The 21,884-nt window shown below is 33.1% G+C and overlaps 1 protein-coding gene across 2 annotated transcripts; it reads right to left on the bottom strand.

The window, feature by feature from the left end:
* Positions 1-1,462: 1,462 nt before the first annotated feature.
* Positions 1,463-20,760, bottom strand: LOC143226071 (alpha-(1,6)-fucosyltransferase-like). 2 transcript variants are annotated; one of them, XM_076456519.1, is made up of 9 exons: positions 20,302-20,746; positions 20,073-20,107; positions 18,700-18,877; positions 15,021-15,135; positions 12,136-12,385; positions 8,556-8,742; positions 6,383-6,559; positions 4,237-4,390; positions 1,463-2,724 (listed from the first exon to the last, which is right to left on the bottom strand). In XM_076456519.1, exons 1-9 carry the CDS (start codon positions 20,448-20,450, stop codon positions 2,332-2,334), a joined length of 1,638 nt encoding a protein of 545 aa, XP_076312634.1. In that variant the 5' UTR covers positions 20,451-20,746; the 3' UTR covers positions 1,463-2,331. The 2 variants fall into 2 exon arrangements, with proteins under 2 accessions (XP_076312634.1, XP_076312635.1); XM_076456520.1 differs by having other exon boundaries at positions 2,466-2,724; positions 4,237-4,301; positions 20,302-20,760.
* Positions 20,761-21,884: the final 1,124 nt, after the last annotated feature.

Raw genomic sequence — 21,884 nt, forward strand, 5'->3', positions numbered from 1 at the left:
AATATCTTGCAAAGCTACTCGAGAGCCTTCTGTTCAAAATACCATGAATTAAAATGTTTCATTAAGAAGTTCTATACCTTACAATGAAAAGAAAGTTACGATCCTTGATTTTTTAGCTTTGTCTAAGTTCTTATTGTCCAGTGCATTTAAACCCTAGATTTAAGTGCGAAGAGACACGCGGCGTGCGTAATTAGCCAAATGTTTAAATGATGGAAGATAACACATTCAACACTTGTTTAATATTATCACCAGAGAAACGTCCAGTTGCTATTCCAACAAAAGTAATATCTTAAAATCTAGTCGTCATTCATTAGCATTCACTTAAGAGCCCCAATTTTCACTCATGGCTACCTGCACTCCGTCAATCGCGAGAAATCCTCAAATTTCAGCGTTATACGTCATTAGTATTATTTTATCACTGAGACCATCAGAGGACGACACTAGTCATAAAAAACTTTTATCCAACGTTGGCCTGCCTTCTTGAAGTCCCGAGAAGAATTATTTTTGTGTTGGGTCGTTTTGATTGAAGTTGGATGTCTTAACCACTAGAAGCTGGGCAATACTTATATGACTTCAACAACTGACTTCCACAAATTACTGTACGACTTTTCCACAAAAATGTAGTGGTTCTTTGTTGTAGAATTGTATTGTATTGTATTATATTTAGGCTAGAACAGCGTTGTTTCTCGGTTCTCTCAGTTTACCTATGGGCATTATTCTTGGTATATTTAGTATCTTTTGCCAGCTGTAGTCAGGTTCAACCATCGTACTGTGAAGATCTTAGTTAAGAAGTTTAATATCGTTGTTTAATGTCAGTGTCTGTTGTCTTTGGCATCTACTTACATCGTAGTGATACTTTAATTAAACTGTTCGTAGTTTGGTTTACTTTTACACTGCATATCCATACTCTGACGATCTTATCCACAGGTAAAAATATTTAACAGTCAGTACTGGTTATTAGTTTCTTCTGAAGACACAAAAATACCACAGTTGGATATATAGTGCTTATATACATTTGCAAATAAAATATTTTAAGGAAATAGAAGTAATATCATTAGTCTATATAACCTGCTGTTGAGATAAGACAGGTCCTACAATTCGTTAGGTTGTATAAAACTCTCATTTAATAAAAGTTTAAAAACAACTGGAACGAATATACGTGACCATCTCTACGATGAAGAGTGTGTTTGTGTTTTCTTATAGCAGAACCACAGCGGACCACCCACGGAATCCACCGAAGGGAATCGAACCGCTGAGTACGGCGTTGTAAATTCGTAAACTTGCCTCTGTACTAGCAGGGAACTCTACGATTGTAATAATAGTTATTTGTTTATTACGACAACAATAGTGGAACGTACTAATGTACAAAGTTACAATAACCGTAAACATTTATAACAGTTTTTCCAACAACACTGTATTCTTATAGAAACAATTAAAGTTAAATGTTAGCTCACTAAATATTAAACGTGAAAATAAAACCCTATTAAATTATTAGTATTTTCTCTCGTTAATTTACCTGCGTTATAAATTCAAAATAAAAAATGGGGTAATTGTGGATTTGAAGTTAAGACTGGTCCCATGACGCTTTGAAATTAAGATAAATATAAAGTTTACTACTCTACCTTTCAAAATAGGAGGTATCATAAGTTACTGTTTTTCGATTTTGTTTGTTGGGAGTGACATAGCACGTCCTACAGTTTGCAATAAAATAACAGTTCTAGGTGTTGTTGTTTTGAATTAAGCACAAAGCTACACAATGGACTACTTGTGCTCTGCCCACCACGGGTATCGAAACCAGGTTTTAGCGTTGTAAGTCTGCAGACATACCGCTGAGCCACTGGTTCTAGCTATTCAGTGAATCTGTGTGATAATACTTCGTATAATGTTCCATTTGCATTATCAAGTATTCATACACCTTAGGAAAAAGAGTTAAAAAAGTATGTGTTGTCTACACGATAAATTTGCCCAAGATAATGTCCTTGCTACACAACTGCTATTGATATGCATAAAATTTATTTTTATTGGACTTATTTCGGTTATTTTGTTTCAGAAAAGAGGATATGACTGAAGTAATTATTACCTCTGATACAGTAAAAACGCTTACATACATAGAAATAAAATGAAATAAAACTTTACAGTAATCATGAATATTTTTTCCAATGATCTAATCTTTTTTCTTATGCTGAAACTCAATTTGTTAGTTAAACATCGTGATTTGGAAAATTGAATTCGTTTAAGACCCAGGGTCAAACGTAAAATCGGACTAAAAGCTAATGCGTTTACATAAAGATTTCTACTATGTGGGAGCTTTAAAATAACAATTTGAAATTATCAAGAATCAGTTAAGTTATCAAAGTCAAAAGGTGGAAGTGAAATGTTGTAATCAGGATATTGTGGAAAATCTACAACCAAAGGGTTTTGCTGTACAGTTTTGTAAGTGGGGAAGGATGCAGATAGTTTTGTCCTAGAGTTAGTTCCGATAGAATAACCATCCCAAGATCTTTTGTGAAGTGCTTCATCAAGAATATCATATTCAGACTTCTTGTAAATCATGTCTCCAACTTCAAGAGCCATTTCTTTTTTAGAACGTGGAACATGTTTGTATACTGCTTTACGATGTGGGGGTAAAATCCAAGCATAGTGGTGGTCCACGTCCAGTGACCGGACCATGGATGAAGCGTCTGGGTGAAGTGTCTGCATCAGTTCGTATGCCACTCGACAGAACTGAAAGGAGTAGAAAAAATCGTCACTACCCTAGTATTAATTTAAAAGAAAAATAAGTGTTCCTTCTGGAGGTGTTTTGATTTATTCAGTCTTCCAAGTAAGCCTATTGTAGCTGAAGTAATTTTGTTAGTTTAATTATTTAAAGAAACTATATTTTTCACTTTAATTCATCCACACTTGTAGCATGTATTCTTATATTTTAAGAAAGTTGGCTTTATAGGCACTGAAATGAAAAAAATCCATGCTGCCAAAAGTGTATACTGAAAGTTTATATTTCCTTCTATAGCAAGCCAGTGAAGTGTGTACTTGATAATATAGCCATAATACAATGACCAACACGAGGTTCCAGGTAGGTGGTGCTAGTTTGAACATTTGTTACTTGCAAAAGAAATCAGGTAGAAACAACTATGAAAATATATGTTACAGCTATTCTTTAAAAAACAAACTGTAAAACCTGTACCAACTTTTCTTGTTCGGGATATTACTAAAAGATTTTGTGTAACAATATTAATGTAACATTGAAACAATGTTCTACTTGATTTAAAGACCGCTATCAAAGGATTTTCAATATTTCATACATAACTCTCCAGAATATTGAACCTTATAGAGAGCTTGTTTGCTTTTTGAATTTCGCGCTAAGCTACATGAGGACCATCTGCGCTAGCTATCCCTAATTTAGCAGTGTAAAACTAGAGGGAAAGCAACTAGACATCACCATCATCCGCCAACTCTTGGGCTACTCTTTTACCAACGAATAGTGGGATTGACCGTAACAATATAATGCCCCTACGGCTGAAAAGGCGAGCATGTTTGATGCGATGGGGATTCGAACCTGCGATCCTCAGATTACGAGCCATGCCGGGCCGCTTATAGAGAGCTACTATCAGTTTTATATAAAACTGGTTAATGAGTCAAATATCTAGAGTAATAACAGCTGTAAATAGATAACAATGACCAACCGAAATAAAGGAGGTTATAGAGGTTATGGATTATAGAACAAATTGTTTTAAATTAGGCATTGTACTACATTTTATATTTATGAGTGTTCTATTTCTCAGTTATTCTTTTTCAAGTAGTACATAATAGTAACAAAAACTTAAACATCAAAAATTATGTTCATAATACATTTCTTAACGGTCCTCTTGAGGAAACGTCAGGAGATTCCTGATGGTTTTCTTGCTTTTGAATTTTAATTATTATTGTTAGTAAGTTGCTCATCGGTAATGGAGGCCCAGAAGTTGGTTTAAAACTGAAATGTTGAACCAGTAAATATCCATACAAAAATTTAGTGCTTATGGTAAGAATTGATTTATATTTAGTTTGTCATTGTACATATTACTTTAAACAACATATCACAATTGAAATATCAAAACAATCAATAACTTATACATATATTTACCACTGAACAATAAGAAACAGATCAATCAATAGTAATTAATATACTTCTGATAAAAAGGTGTAGATGTGTATACTCTGTAGGGACATACATGAGTTATTAAGCTCTACACATACCCCTGAGGAGAGAGTACAGACAAGAAAGTCCGAATGAGCCAGAAGGAACACGTCCGTTACTACTCCTACAAGAGAAGAAATGCCATATCGAGTTTTTTCGTTATTTGCGATGGCCGTGGCTTCTAAGTTAAACACGAATACGTAATTGGGATACCTTTAAATGAAATTAATGCGGAGTGTGTTAAATAAGAAAATTGGCTTAAATAAATCAAAATTATAAAAAACACAATGTTAATAAACGTTATTAAATTAAGTTTATAAGCTTCTCTCGTATCATTTTGCAAATCTACAGAAATTGTACATTAGTCTGTTTATATTTAATAATATCCTAACGTTAAACAAGGTGATAAACAGTTAATTCAATAGCTAAACATATTTATAAAACAGAATAAAGATCAGTAATTTTTAACAACAAACTGTCTTCAAATCAGTGAAATACACCCGTAAATATGAAACTATGTTCCAAACATGCATCAACGATATTCTATTAAACTGTTCAGGCCAAGAAATCGAAACCTGTTATTATTGAAAACTACAGGCAATAGTTTATTTTGCTTCTAGACTAAAGACATAGAACAATTTTAGTAACTGTATTTTTTAACAACACCTTATATTACATGTAACAAACTTTGTACTTTCTCTTGTTCCTGGGCAGAAAATGTTATTTCCCAAATGCTTATGCCTAAAGTAAATGGAAAAGACCTATTTTTCTCTTCAAACTTTGCTTTTGTGACCTGGATAATGAAATTTTCAAATTTATCCATTTTCCAGAATATTCCAGGTAGATTCAGTGCTGAGTAGTTGACAGAGAATTTTCAAGAATGTTCTAGAATGTTGTAGAACCTACGAGAACTTTCTAGAATTTTCCATAGTAAAATATATTCAGGGGCTCACAACTCACCACTTCAATTTACTTCATGCTACCTAAATAAATACATAGACCTATCTGATTTTATCAGAGATAGCAACAAGAAGTTGCAAACATTCTCCAGGTGCATTTTGCTATGTATGTGGCCAATTTATCAAGACAAGAGCGAAAAAGTACTATGTGACAGCATCTGCTAAACTGTGTAAAGCCTACAAGGCATATTTTGGCATGTCTGTCGGGGCTCAAGACAAACCATGGGCATCTCATTTTACCTGCGAGCACTGCAAAAAACCTCTAGAAGGTAAGACGAACAACACTTTGCTTGCTTGAATAGTAAGATTTTATATTATACAAATTTTAGACCTTTAAAATTTAAATATCTTTTTTTAATTTCCAATAGTATAAAAAATATCACATATAAAATATTTTGCATGAACCTCTTACACATTAGTTGTGGATAAAATAAATTTGTTCTTCATAATAACAATTTTATTTTGCTCTTTTGCAGGATGGTACAGATGGGAAAAGAGAGCCATGAAGTTCGCTATTCTAAGAATTTGGCGTGAGCCCGCTTACCACTCAAGCAATTGCTACTTCTGCATTTTGGACCCTTTCAAACGTCGGGCTGGCAAGAGTGCATCTACTATCATGCATGTATCCGGACCTTCCATCAACCATCGCCCCAGTACCACAATGCCCTAAGCTCCCTGTATCCACTTCGCCAGAGAAAAAGCAGCCATCCTCAGAAGAGAGCAGCAAATCAGAAGAGGAGATAGACGTTGAAGATCCAGCTTACAATTACAGAGTTGCAGCTGGTAAGAGAAACCCATACTACCCTAACAAAAGAGACCTCAATGACTTGATCAGAGATCTTGGTCTAACAAAGTCGAAGGCCGAGACTCTATTTGGGGGCTGATACGTGAAAGTGATTTACATTACAGTCGCAAATCTCGAAAAACTACTCACTTCTAAACATTTTTCTTTATTTTGTATAACTTTAGTACACATACATGTAAATCTTGATTCATATGTTGTTTTATTCAAACCTTATGCAAATGAAAATTTGCCCGTTTTTACATCTAAAATAGGTTAATTTCTAAATCTCATTATCCAGGTCACAAAAGCAAAGTTTGAATGGAATAATGGCCATTTTCTGTACTTTTACAACATAAACAATTAAGAAGTAACACATACTATCCAGGAACAAAATTTGTGTTTCATAGTGTTAGTATCGTTATTATTAATAACATTCGCTGACGTTATGAATTATTTTCTTACTTCTTTTTGCACTCGATCAGTACTTTAGGATCATCCGTTGCTACAAACACTCGACGAACGTTCACTTTTTCCACAAGCTCCAAACGTTTATAAAAGTCATCAACATGCAGCATGTATTTCTCTATAGAGTGAAAACTTGCCTCATTTCCTATTTTATCCGTGCGTCGCACGTGAATCCTGCGTGTAGAAATTTTAAAACAATATAATATTTAATTTATACAATTAAAATGTTGAATATGTTATAGCGATCTACAAACTATTTGTTAAAATTAATAGATTTATCTATCGATTTTAAATTATCGTTTCCAAAAAAAGTATTTAATTCATACTTTAGTATCAATAACCGAAGAAACGTATTATAACCCAAACTTAAGTTACCACAATTTTAATTATTTTATGAACTGATCTGGAATTCAAGGTTAGGCTTCACACCATTAACTAACTCCCAGTTAATGTGTTTTAACAGACATTGGTAACATTTTTATTAGAAAGTATTGGTTTTGGTTTGTTTTTTTTTACCTTACATTCACATTATTAGACATGGCTGACTGGCTAAGTTAGAGATCCGTAAGGCTCAGAAATGATTATCCATAATTTAGAATTGCTGACGAAAGATAGGTCAATATTTCAGCAGCACCTGCAGCCTATGTGGCTAATTTTAACTCACTGGTGGAATTGACTATCACTTGTATAACATGCCCTACAGCTAAAGCGTGAAGCGTGTTTAACGGCTTATCTGGAGCTCAAACTGTCAAAGGAAATCCGCATTCTGCACTCTAACCGTTGAATCATGTCTAGACAGTACTAAATGAGTTTTTTGACAATTAGTCGATAAGTAAGTATTGTTGAAGTTGTGTATTCCAGGTTGTTACATGTAAACATGTTGAAACTTTAATATTTTCTCAGAAAATAATCCAGCCTATGAACAAGCTATTTCAAATCCAATGATTTTGTATTATATGTGCACTTTATATGTAACTGCTTCGACAAGTTCTGTCTTTACACATACAATGAAAGTTAATTTGTGTTAGACAAAAGTAATTACAAGCTTTGGTCGTAAAGATTATACAGTAACTCAGTAAAATTAAATAAGTGTTTCTGGACTTTTTTGACAAAGCGACAAAACAACGAATACAGTAATGAGAAATAACAAACTCGATGTAAGTTTAATATTTATTTCAATTGATATATACATGACGTTCTGGGTTTACATGTATTGTTCCAACTATATAAGAACTGTAAGTAATAATGTAACGTGTGTACATTACTGACGTGGCCTTTCATAATATAGAAAACACACGATTGTGTTACAGACTTTTTGCGCTTATAGCAAAAGTGTATATGTAATCTCTAACGCACAGGCCTAATGTATTCTTAGTTTCGCTGCACTATTTATTATGGGCTACAGTGATGCCTGTTCGAGGCTCATCACCACAACATGATTGAGTAAACCAAATATATGTAGTTAAGTCTTTTGTAATAGTGAAAAGAAAGTCAATTTCTCATATAATCATTGAATACTGGTTCCGCTTTTCAGTATTGAATAATTAATTAAGTGCAATTGCATAATATTATTCATACGCCTAATTTAGCTTAGATTACTATATACTGAGTTAGAAAGGACAAAAAAAACATGAATAAAAAACAAATATATCTTTATTTAGCTTTGTGTAGGTATTCGTTTTAACTTTTTTACTTGACTAAACGTTTACTGAGAACATAATATATCTTGCTGTAAATAGTGATAATTTACCCATTAGTAGTAGACCAGCAATATTATTTAAAATTATCTCCTGTCGCTTAATATATAGAAAAATTACTTTGTGATCATTTTATTTTGTTAATAAAGTATTTTCATTTTCCTTATAAATGAAAGAACTGTGTCAGTTTCTTTTTTTATTAGAAATAGATTTAAGCAAACAATATGTGCATTTTCTTTGAATCTACTGTTATTATAATACTTAAATTATTTATCTATTGACAAAGTGTACCTTAAAATAGCAGACCAGCATAAATTTATTTTCACTCAGAAAAATTAAATCTGAAGTTTGTGTAGAAATTACAGTTAAAGATACTTGATTATTTCCCGTACGTGTTATTCAAAACCGTTTCTTTTCTTAACATATTATATTTTATTCTGAAACGAGTAAAATCGATAAGTTATTGTACTGACCCAACAATCGGGTGGTCATAGCCCAACTTTCTAACCATCTGCACATTTTTCAATATTCCCTCTTGCGGTCGAAGAATGTACTTTAGAAACTGTCCGTACCACCAAGCTAGTGGTTTACCGTGTGCTAACATTAAACGGGAAGCGATATCACTTGGTAAAGCTCCCATCAGACTTCTGGAGTTGTCATCTGGAAATCACAAAGTAGAATAAAATACAATTTGTTTATTTTTACTTTTTAAGAGAAGAGTATATAATTAGGAATGAATATTTTAATATGGTAACGTTAAACCTAAATACTATAGACTCACCACTATGTATTAAAACGTTTTATAACAAAAAGTGCATAAAACTGGGAAAAGTTAATAAACCTATGTGGAGAATCCAGCCTGATCGTTTGTTATTGTTATATTTCATTTTGTATTAAATCTCGAAGTAAAGAGAGAACATTTCAGCTTTCAAATTCAAGAAGGAATCTTTATATACCAGAGACGCAGCGGTACGTCTGCAGATTACATCGCTACCAACCAGGTATCGAAAGCCAATAACAAATAAACAGGGTATACTTTCGAAATAGGAATCTTGTTATCCCTTTTCCAAACAAAATGAAATGATAAATACGAATTATACTTTTATTTTTTTATAACTAGTACTTATCACATTTGTATATATGACTCTGAGATGTGTTACAACTATATTAATAATGAACCAGTTGAATGTTGCTGGTTTAAGACTAGCCTTTTGACGAGTTATTAGTAGATTTCTTTTATTTTGAGATGTCTCGTTTTCAGCTATATTCATAATCATAAAACGGCAAAGTGTTAAAAATCAGTGTTCTAAACTATTTCGATCTGATCTTAGATGTAAAATCAAATTTGTTTTTCTTCTCAGATATTTAGAATTATTTTAGTCACACGCAACATGGCATGCAGTTTAAATACTTGTTAAAGGAAATCTAGCGGCAACTAGCAAACAAACCTTTGAAAATAGCTGATAATATATGAGTACAAAAGGGATTTAGTCATGTCTATATTAAATGGCAAGTGCTGGCATTTAGCTCAAAGAGAAGAATATAAGAGGCATTCAAAAAGGACACAAAAGTAACCGTTTCGAAATTTGTGGTAGACAGTGGAAGAATTTACACAGTATGATTAAAAGTTTACACTAAAACGACCTTTAAACTCCTGATGTTTAGAAAAAATAAATTTATTTGAATCAGCGTTTCATCTCTGTTGGTTTCTCAAGGGTTTACGTATTAACTCTGAGGAAGCTGTAAAGGTGAAATGTGGACTCAAATAAAAAGTCCTTTAAATTACTTGGAATTTAATTGTTTCAAAATCTCTAGTTTTTTAAATAAAATGGAAGATATAGGCATGTCTAAGTAATATCTAGTCATCATTAATGGACAATAAGATATTTGTAGAATAACAAATATGATATTCCAGGTGTGGAAAGAGATCCGTTGTAGCTTTCAGGAACAAATCGATTGTGAAAATGGAAAAACGATGAAATGTTCACACCATAAAAAGACGTATTTCATTTGAAACTTTGTTCCAAACCTTCTTGCCAAGAGCGTCAATATACTAATTTCCTTAACTGTTAAAGTGATAAGTTAGGGTTGATATAATCAATAAAAATGTAGATATCTTACTGAAAGCTGGTTGTTTATAATTTACAATTCGTGTTCCAGTTTTGAGTATATGTGGTTCACAGTTAAGTGTCTCTAATAGTTTCAACACTGATTTCTGATACTTTTAGCACAAATTAACACCTGACTCATGAGATTTCAATATACAAAATTAGGTTATAAACACTCCAAATGATAAAAAATATAACACAAAAGTACATTGTATTTATTTTAATTGTAAATACGTCTCACATAAATGTCGTGTTTAAATCATTTAAAATGTATCTCTTCAGAAATACATTTATATATATTATATTTGCTCAAACAATAATATTGTCATACATTAAGAGACTAAAACACGTCTTAAAATACTCTGCTAAAAGCAGAAGACGGTTGAATAAATGTGTTTTTTTTATTTTTTGAATTTCGCTCAAAGCTACTCGAGGGTTATCTGCGCTAGCCGTCCCTAATTTAGCAGTGTAAGACTAGAGGGAAGGCAGCTAATCATCACCACCCACCGCCAACTCTTGGGCTACTCTATTACGAACGAATAATGGGATTGACCGTAACATTATAACGCCCCCATGGCTGGAAGGGTGAGCATGTTTGGTGCGACTGGGATTCGAACCCGCGACCCTCGGATTACACTTAACACGCTTGGCCATGCCGGGCCCTGATTGAATAAATAATAAACAAAATAATACCATCACCAAACAGAGATAAAAAGTGAGAATGCTTCCAGCTTTTCTAACTGTTTGAAAGTTTATGTTGAATTCATTTTTACGGCTCTGTTCAACACACCGTTCCAAAATAAGTTTTATTTTAATTTTATCTGTCATCGAACATTTTAGTTATGTAGAAGTTAGTTTGTTTTCAATTTCGCACAAAGCTACTCAAGGGCTATCTGCGCTAGACGTCTCTAATTTAGCAATGTAATACTAGGGAGAAGGCAGCTAGTCATCACCACCCACCGCCAACTCTTGGATTACTCTTTTACTAACGAATAGTTGTATTGGCCGTCACATTATAACACCACCATGGCTGAAAGGGCGACGGAGATTCGAATCCACGACCCTCATGACATGCCTAGGTCATTCCGGACCTAGAAGTTAGTATTTGTTAAATTTGTAACGGTTTGTATTCTTATTGAAATATAATACCTGTGCACATTAAATATTTTATGTTTTCAAGCATTAAATACGTTCTTTCAAAAAAAGATGTAATATATTATCTTGACACAAATATAACAAGTATTGTGTTAATGGATGTCCACTTTTCATTTTTTAATCATTGCTGTATTTAATATTCTACACAAGCTTCTCGTTTCGAACCATCTACACTTTATTATTGTCTAATATTTTTATATTGTATTGGATTTGTTAATATTCCCATGCTTTTCAAAGGCTTTTTCACTTCGTTTTTTTGTTATATGCTTTTAATTTATTCTAATCATTGATTACGTTTTCAAATAATTGCTATTGCTCATTTGAATAAAGTAGTGAAATTTTCAGCTCAAACGGCATCTACTCTACTGCCTTAGGGTTCAAATATAGAATTTCTTCAGTCCAGAAGGAGGGCAAGTACCCAGTAACGTCCGTCACCAGAAAATGAATAAAAACACGAGGCATTGTATCTAATTGTAATGCACTTACCGTCGACTAGATGTAACGATTTGGTAACTTTCTTCAAAATTAGTATAGCAGCTTGAATATTTACTTACGTCAGTTCAGAAATTTGCTTCTTACACGTAATATATATATATATAAGCTTAGATATCAAATTAATTTCCTCTTTCTTATAGGTCTTACGTAACAGTATAGGACTTAACCAATCAAAGGTAAGCAATCAAAAACTGCTTTGTTAGAAAAACACAACACACTTTCAATTACGTGTGTGAGTAGGAACGCAACTTATTTAAACTTTGTTAAATATTCAGTATTCGAAATAATTAGTTACCATTTTCTCCGGGAAAATTACTTTTATTTTTTATATTCTTAAGCTTGTGACAGACGGGGCTAAGAGGATGGAACACAGAGTTCCACTCATCAGGAGCATAGTGCCAGTGTTTGGAAATAAGAAACAGAGTTCTATTTGTGTGATAGGCCTTCACAAAACACCACAGGACATCGTGAATACCAGAAGCAAAACCATTAGGATTGGTTAGATTGCAAATCAACGTTCGCTTCAACTCGCACGTCTGTGGATTCTATGTAACGAAATAACAATAATATAAATTAACACACACTTGTCTAAATCTGTTGAAAACAATTAAATAACAGTGTAAATGAAGATTGGTCTTAAAGGTACATATTTCGTCTTGATGTTGTTTATTTATAATTATAACTAAGCTTCCTGATATAATATGTGATAACATCATACGCGCTTTAAGGAAGTTCCTTTTAGTGACGTTAATTTATTTTCCAATTCGTATATGTCACGAAATCTTTAACATTATATGGATGAATTAGTAATAAAACCAATATAAGAACTTTACAATATATAATTCAAATAAACAGTGTATGACCGGAAATTTGAATTATCTTCAATTTGATAGAAACTAGTGAATTATTATACTTTATTATCAGATATCTTATTAAAGCATGTTCCAGAAAATAACTTTTTTATGACTTCCTCATTATTTATTACACACATTGTAAGTTAACAGCTCATTCCCTAATGAAAATGATTTTTAACATTCTTACTTTCAAAAAACAAAATATATTGATAAATATTTTTCCAACAACTAAACTGTACCAAAGATTTAAAGTTTTATTAAAATTTGTAGTAGTTTAACTATGGGAATGAAAAACGACACAGGCTGTAGAATAATGTGAATTACTTCCCTCAGTTTATTTTTATGCAAATCAAGCAGCTCATTTTAGTCGAAATGCACATTATTGGTCAATCAACATCCAATCACAAATGAATATCTGTTAGAGACGTTTCTTTATATTTTTACGTTTTCTAACATTTCACTTCAATATTAGTATACTCATTATGAACAGCTGAAGCAACTTTGTATCATATTGCGTGCTTCGAATAATAGTATTGATACTTTCCAGAAATATACTCAACAGATTCACAGAAAGAACTATTTACAGGACATCTTTAATGACTGAGTTCAACGTGGCATCCAAAAGTACCTCAGATAAGATTAATGTCCAGAAGTCGAAATATTGTACAGGTTGCTTTAACCTGTTTGTTGAAGAATACTTTTATCAGTTTAGCACAGTGAAGACAAATACCGACATTCTTCAGACTGAACTAAGTGGTAGTTGTTCCAATATAAGATATGAACATTTAATAAGTGGTATTAATGATGCCATTCTGCAGAAGGTAGAGTTCAATACGTGCACCAATGCTTATTTCTTCCCCGTGATCTACTTTCACGCTTCACCACTGTAATATTGTTACACACATCTGTGAAAATTGAACTGTATATGGTTCTAAGCTCTTCCAAATAAAAATATGTTTGTTATTCGCCTGTAGCATGAAGTGTAGTTCATTTGAAAAAAAAAAAAAAGTATTTTGTTTCAAATTTCGTTGATGTATTTGACATATTCGTGGCAGATATTTTGTACCTTGATGTGAATAAAATGCATCCTAGAGGAAGGGATGAGAGCTAAGATGTGGAGCAAATTCGTGAAGTATTTTTCTAGCAGTCTGTACATTGACACATTGGCATACCGTCTGGTAACGGCTGTGAACTTTTGACTCAGTCTCAAAGCATGCATCCTACGATTGAAATGAGACAGAATTAAATGATAGCATTTGTTCATTTTATTTATGGTTTATCTTACAAAGGGTTAATCACAGTAAATAAATATGATCTGCATATGTCACAGGTGATATATTTAACAATAAAGTATTTTCGTTTACAGCATATTCTCTACCGTCGATCATGAAATGCCGCAGTGGTAATTTATAGTTAGAAAGCATAAAATTGCCCTTTAAACGAAAAATATCGACACACGGAGATGGTTATAAAATACAAATACAAACCATACAACATTTAGAAGCATTCAGTGTTCATCATAAAGGGAAAACAACCGCACGATAGAATGTTCAAGATAACAATAGGCTCAAAAACCACAATAAAAGACAACCTGGAGAAACGCTTCCATCCGTAAAATAAAGGATATAGTTTTAAAAAAGAACAGCTTTGTCTCAAAATGACAGTGAAATGAAGCTGGGCAACATACCTTCTGTTATTATTTGCAGGGTAATAGTTGTCAACGTTTATGGTCCAGGGTTAACTTCTCTTGTTACAACAAGAATTGCAGTGTTAGGAAAAGTGTATAACCATGGCCATTAGACTGAACATAAATGACGGTGGACGAAATAATATGAATGGCAGTATAGGAGATCTAATATCGTTGTATTTTATTAATTTACAACTAATCCACAGGATCCAGGTGTCTCAGTAACGTTTCTATTGATTTTTGTTCTCTATTTTTCTGAGAATACTTTGAGATACTTATAGCCAATCCACAACTGCTTGCTCTGATTGGCTGGCTTCTATTTTCCCTATACATGAATGAAACGTTTATACGTTTCTTTTGAGGTCAAACCGTTGTTGAAGAACAACTTAGATCATTTAAACTCTGTAAGTTACTTCACAGTACCAAATGGATCAAGGTCTTGTAAGATCATTATATATATAGCATAGGTTAAGCGGCCATTCATTTGGACTTCAGGTCAAATAGTTGATCACAAGGTATCTGATTTACTTAACAATGAGCTAAGGAGAAACGATTGGATGTTGTTTTTTTGTCATAGCTATAACACAATATATTTCGATTATCCTATAATTGCATTGTTAGGTTTAGTTAAACCAGTACCTGTAGAACATAAATTCTTTTCTGCACCAAATCTGATAATCCTTTCATCTCATTTTCCCGCCAAATTTCACGTTTGTCTGAATGACTCATTTTGTTTACTTCCAACAGAATCACCCTACACACAGAAAAAAAGAATAAATACAAGTATTTCATTAACTTAAAATCTGTGAAGTCACTGATATAAAAATAGGTTAAAATATAAATATGCCTTTGGGGAAACAACAACTTCTAATAATAAGTTTTCTTCTTAAATATCATTTTTTTTAGTTTTCTTTATTTACTATTCAGGCCTGAAATGGTTTGGTGGCTAAGATACTCCATTTGCAATCGGTTGGTTGCATCATCGAAACTTGCTTTTGAACAGGTTCCGGCTTTCAGCCTAAGACGTTCTAATGCAAGAATGAATCGAAATATTCGTTAGCAAAAAAAAGTAGCCCAAGAGCCGGCGTTGGGTGTTTCCTAGTGGACCCCTTCGCTCTGCTTAGCAACTCAAAGTAATTTACGGCAACAGATAACCTAAACACATTTGTCATAAGTGAACAAACACAATTATATATTACTTTTATCATAGATTTGCGATAAGTAAACAAACAATTATCTACTACTTTTATCATAGATTTGGGATAAGTAAACAAACATAATTATATATTACTTTTATCATAGAATTGGAATAAGTAAACAAACACAATTATCTACTACTTTTATCATAGATTTGGGATAAGTAAACAAACACAATTATATATTACTTTTATCATAGATTTGTCATAATTAAACAAACACAATTATCTACTACTTTTATCATAGATTTGCGATAAGTAAACAAACAATTATCTATTAATTTTATCATAGATTTGTCATAAGTAAACAAACACAATTATCTATTACTTTTATCATAGATGTGCGATAAGTAAAGAAACACAATTATCTACTACTTTTATCTTAGTTTCTCGTGAAGGTTGTCTCAGTTTTTATTAAAATATTTTGAGGTTTCTCTCGGTGTTTTTTAGAATATTCGACCAGAATTACACAAGGGCTATTGATGCAAAGCTGTCTCCAATTTTCAACTGGCAGAATAGACAAAAAGCAGTTATTCAACAGCGTCTAATGCTCTTTGTATAACCAAATATTTGCATTTATCTGTCGTACTTATAGCACATAGTTAAAAGCGCTTTTGCTTCACAAGGACGAGATCCATTATATATTATATACACGGAAATATATTCTATTTATTTATTTATATATTTATTTCCGTGTTTTATTTACCTCCGCCTCGAGAATTTGTCAAGTGACGCAAAACTGGCAGGGATTTATCCACGAATGAATAGTTGAGACCGGGAACTACGCGATACTAAACACATATTTCAGTAACAATGTAATATATTATTTTTTGTAGGAATGTTATTTACTGCCAACGTTTATAGCGTGATAAATACTTTTCGTGTTACTCCACAAACAGTTACACGCAGGAAAGACATCGCGCCAGACATCGACTTCCCTGAAAGGCGTAACTCAAACGACCTATGTATATGTGTAACACTATCTATTTTAAGGAATGAGCACCTGAAACATTTCAAAGCTAATTATATGTTCTCAGCTTGTAAAGAAAATTCAATGAAATAATTATTAGTTACTTAATTTGAATCCTAATATACACTGTAATATGATTTTTGATACCAATTTCTCAGGACATATATATATATATAATTATAGATTATATATATATAAATGAATATATATATATATATTCATTATACATATTTCTGTGGGCGGAAATTAATGTTTATTACCTTACTATACCAAACTGATATGTTTATCGTTCCGGTTCTGGTCTGAATTCGTTTTTGTTTTATTTTGCATTTTTTATATATTAAGCACAAAGATACATAATGGACTATCCGTGCCGTGCCGAGAGTTAATAAAGAAACCCTATTTTTAGCGTTATAAACCCTCACTATTATTACTGAATTACCGGAGGGGTGGTAACTGCGCTTCAGTTGGTTTTCCACTGCCGAATTATAATTTGTTTTTTGTTATTATTTTTATTTCGTGCAAACCTCAACGAAGTCTAACTGCGCTAGTCGTCCCTAATTTTGCAATGTAAGACCAGAGAGAAAGCAGCTAGTCGTCACCACCCACCTCCAACTCTTGAGCTACTCTTTTTTACCAACGGATAGCGGGATTGACCGAAAGTTATAACGCCCCCACGGCTGAAAGGGCGAGCATGTTTGGTGCGACAGGGATTCGATCCTGCGACCCCCAGGTTACGAGTCGAGTGCCTTAACCACTTGGCCGTGACGGACCAACCGAGTTATATCACACAAATTTCTCAGTGTCAGACTTATATTTAAATACACACAGAAACACACGTGATACCATACCATTATACCCTCGATTACTATTTGTGTTACCAATACTATGTATTTTTAGGAATAAGTACCTGAAACATTTCAAAGCATTGTAAAGAAAATTCAGTGAAATAATTATTAGTTACTTAATATGAATTCTAATATACAATCTAATAAGTTTTTTGATACCAATTTCTCAGGACATTTATTTAATATCACACTTTATCTTCAAGGCTATATAGTGTGGTTTGGTTTGTTTTTAATTTCGCGCAAAGCTACACGTTGTAATGTTACGGTCAATCCCACTATTCGTTGGTAAAAGAGTGGCCTAAGAGGTGGTGATGACTAGCTGCCTTCCCTCTAGTCTTACACTGCTAAATTATGGATGGCTTGCGCAGATAGTCCTCGTATAGCTTTACGCGAAATTCAAAAACAAACAAACAAACATGTAGAGATCCGGAGACATCACCCTTTGCTGGATGAGTAAAGTAACTCATGTGTTATTTCTCTATGTACTGCAAGCTGAGTGAACATTAAGGTCAACCATTTTCAGAAGTTTGCAAGTTGTGTTCAAGATGATGCCATATGGAGTAATGTTTGTTTGTTTGTTTTTTGGAACTTCGCACAAAGCTACTCGAGGGCTATCTGTGCTAGCCGTCCCTAATTTAGCAGTATAAGACTAGAGGGAAGGCAGCTAGTCATCACCACCCACCGCCAACTGTTGGGCTACTCTTTTACCAACGAAAAGTGGAATTGACCGTCAAATTATAACGCTCCCAAGGATGGGAGGGCGAGCATGTTTGGCGCGAACCGGCGACCCTCAGATTACGAAGCGCACGCCTTAACGCGCTAGGCCATGCCAGGCCCTCGGAGTAATGTTACTGAGCTACTAAGGGATGATGTCTAGTAACATGACCCAATATGGCATCATTTTGACCACAACTCGAGATGTTGAGTATTTAAGTAAGTAGACATAGCTCTGATATTTAAGAAAATCTTATGTATTATAACCTGCAAACTAAGTTGTATCACTAATAATACCAACTTGTTGTATCGCTAATAATACCAACTTGACCGTTTGGACGAGTATCGGACTTTACCTCTACTGCAATATCCCACTTTTATTTTGCTTATAACCAGAACTGCGTAAGAAATTAAAAACTGTCTTATAATAAGAATTTTAATATCTAAGATCAACAAACGTACACTGAACTAAATAGTTTTGCGTGACATAAGAATCTTGAAATTTTAGTTTCGCTTCACTGTAAATAAATAATTCCCAGGCATACAAATCGTAATAACAATAAAACCACTTCTATCTTACATACACTTACCGCCTAAAGTGTCCCATGTTGTCCATCATCTTCCTCATGAGTGCCTTGGCTACCAAATTAGATATCCGTTTCCGAAGTATTTCAGTTCGACTAATAAAATAATACCACAGTTCGTTCACAGCGAAGATAGCCTGCCTTCTGGAATTTTCTGACTGAAGGCTTGGGACACCTTCCTCGTCTGAGACAACTTTAACTTGGTTTTATGTTTTGAGTTTATGCGAATTTAAAAAGTATGAATGATTTTTAAACAAAAAAGAAGGTTATATTAGTTGAAATAGAATGGTATATTTTTACTTTATTTTTCTAATAATACCGTAAGAGGTTCACTATTTTATATGATAAACATTTATCCACGTAGTATATGAACATAAGATGTTTTACGTTTTGTTTTAACTGTTCTTATGAGAACTTATAGTAAATTATACCATCACAAATGGCTAAAGAAACAGTGCACTGTTTGATTAGATTATCAGTAGTTACTGTACAAACAGTGAATATGTAAACTGATGTGTTACAGTAGTTTTTGTTATATTTTAACCGTTGGTTTAGCAGGCTAAAGGGCTAATCACGAAATAAAATTTCATATTATTTTCTACGTTGTGAGAGTACGACCTGGCACGACCAGGAGGTTAAGGCGCTCGACTCTTAATCTGAGGGTTGCGGGTTCGAATCCCCGTCGAACCAAATATCCTCGCCTTTTCAGACGTGGGGGCTTCATGATGTATGATTAATCCAACTATTCGTTAGTAGAACAGTAGCACAAGAGTTGGCTGTGGGTGGTGATGACTAGTTACATTCCCTCTCGTCTTACATTGTTCATTTAGGAACAACTAGCGCAGATAACCCTCGTGTAACTTTACACGAAATTCAAAAACAAACAAACTGACAGTACATGTATAACAGTATAATTCGAGATGGCAAGAAACCCACTTAAAGTAAAAAAGTATTCTCAAGATGAGTGATATGAGTATTAGCAGTTTATTTTAAATAAAGCACAGTTTGTGCACTTTTCAAAATTCGTATAAAAAAGAAAGAAATTTACCTGAGTGCACTGTGCAAAAATCTCATCCGGTTCAATTGTATTTTGGACAACAGTACATAACTAGAACCATCATTTGTGATGGAATAAGTAGTTGTGAAACTAAGACATTTATCTTTACCACTGATTGTGAACTCCACCATGGCTGCATCCAACAGTTTTTTTGTTTTTTTGACAATATGATCAGAATCTGATTAAGTTAAGAGAGAGGAATTTATTTTTAATATAATACTTCCAACTAATGTATATTTCTATGGAGTGGAGAGTGTTTGAACATTTCACTGATAAAGATAATAGAAGAACAATCAACAAAGGTAAATAACATAAAAATTACCGTTATCCAGAAGATACTTGTTGATAGAACATTTTCTGAAAATATTAAATAAATCTGGGATTAATAAACTGACAGCATTTATTTTATATAGCAAAACATTCAGGTCTTGTCATAATATAACAGATAATATTACAGATAATATTTACTTTGGACTTTAAGAAATCAATAAATTGTAGAAATAATGAAAATTATAGCGTTTTTTTTTTTTTTAATTATAAAGGTTATTTACCCTAAGAACTTTTCGAGACCATCTTTGGTTGTTTCTTTGAAACGATAGAAAGATGAAAAATTGTCTTCTCGTACATAAAATATGGTTATGACGAATACTAATGCTATGTCGACAGCAACAATTCCAGCAATAAGACGTTTCTTTTCCATAACCTGAAAGAGTGGGGAAGTGGGTATATGATTCTGGTGAAGTATATTTACTCTGAGAACAGCCCGTAATAAACTTTTTAAAACTCTGTAAAACACAAAAGGTAAAATGTAACAATTGGCGACTAGTCCTGTCAGTAACACACATGCTGCAGGATCATATTGCAGAATTTAATACTGTAACGATTTAGTATATTTCATCAACAAGAAAATTACATATATATATACCAGTCTGTTGAAAGCCTAAAAAACGTACCCTTTACCTATTAAGCGTGACTCAAAGTATTATAAGTTATAAAAAATGAGGACATTAGAACTATGTTTTAAAGCCTTGTTGAAAAGACTCTCAAAGTATTATCCAACATTAAATCACTATCCGTGTTTATTTATCCGCGATTTCCTTTCACAGTTATAGAGCTAGAAGAACCATAGTTGACATGTGAACTCAGAGTAATTCAGTGTTGTTCGTGTCCTTGCAGCGTAGCGTCTCTACCACTAGGAATAAAAGCCCGGAAGGTTACCCAAGCATGATTTTCAGGGTCACTTACCCAAATTTAGCATCGGATTGTGTGCTTCTATCCTCTCTAAGAATCCTGTACCATGTTTTAAATGTGTTCGTATCTTTACCCTAAAGCTAAAGTAATCAAACTTACCATACGAGCAGGCAAGTGTCCTAACAAGATTTTTAGAGCACGATCGGTATGCTCAGAGGCCTCGGCGAGTTCAGAGGGAACATTTAAAAATGGCAACAAAGCTTGGGTATCTCATGTTAGGAATTAGAACAATGGTAAAGCTCACACGCGTCAGAACATTTGACACTGACACGTATATCAGACCCGTGTAAAGGGAAAAAAATATGATTTATGAGAACCAAGTGCATATATATTTAAGCAAGATTAGTTCTAGCAATATAAGCAAATGTAAAGAGAAAAAATATTTAACGAAACTTTGCATAAAGCAATGAAAGACATTCTGTATTTAAGATATTTCGTATTAATGATACTAGGTCAGGAAGTGCAATAGATAAAAGGTGCAAACATGTAATTCTTTTCTATGTGTTGTCTGCTTATGTGTCAAACGTGAAAGCTTATAGCTCTAAAAACCAGGTTTTGATACTCCTGATTGGCATAACACAGATAGCCCATCGTGTAGATTTGTACTTAACAACAAACAAACGTAGTGTCTGTTATTTAATTCAAATATTTTAAAACAATTTCTCGTATTAATATTAAAGCCATCTTTAACTATTCATTACATTGTTTAAAAAATAATTATTTATCTTTATTGTAATTTTTTAATAAAAATGCTATTACTTTGGTAGAAATGGCATGATGTGCTGAGAATAAAACAATTAATGTTTTTTTTATAATAAATATTTAATCATTCTAGAAATAAATATTCTTTGGTTAAACGATTAAATACTGAACAACCACAACA

The sequence above is a fragment of the Tachypleus tridentatus genome, chromosome 9, assembly GCF_004210375.1.
Source record: "Tachypleus tridentatus isolate NWPU-2018 chromosome 9, ASM421037v1, whole genome shotgun sequence".
Classification (NCBI taxonomy): Eukaryota; Metazoa; Arthropoda; class Merostomata; order Xiphosura; family Limulidae; genus Tachypleus; species Tachypleus tridentatus.

What these genes read in the sequence shown, in the direction of transcription:
- LOC143226071 (XM_076456519.1), bottom strand. Translation starts at nt 20,450, where the DNA reads ATGGAAAAGAAACGTCTTATTGCTGGAATTGTTGCTGTCGACATAGCA. An exon ending in AAAGAATTTATGTTCTACAG is followed by an intron (nt 12,386 to 15,020) that starts GTACTGGTTTAA and finishes TTCGTTACATAG; the next exon opens with AATCCACAGACGTGCGAGTT. An exon ending in CTGATCGAGTGCAAAAAGAA is followed by an intron (nt 4,391 to 6,382) that starts GTAAGAAAATAA and finishes TTTCATTTAAAG; the next exon opens with GTATCCCAATTACGTATTCG.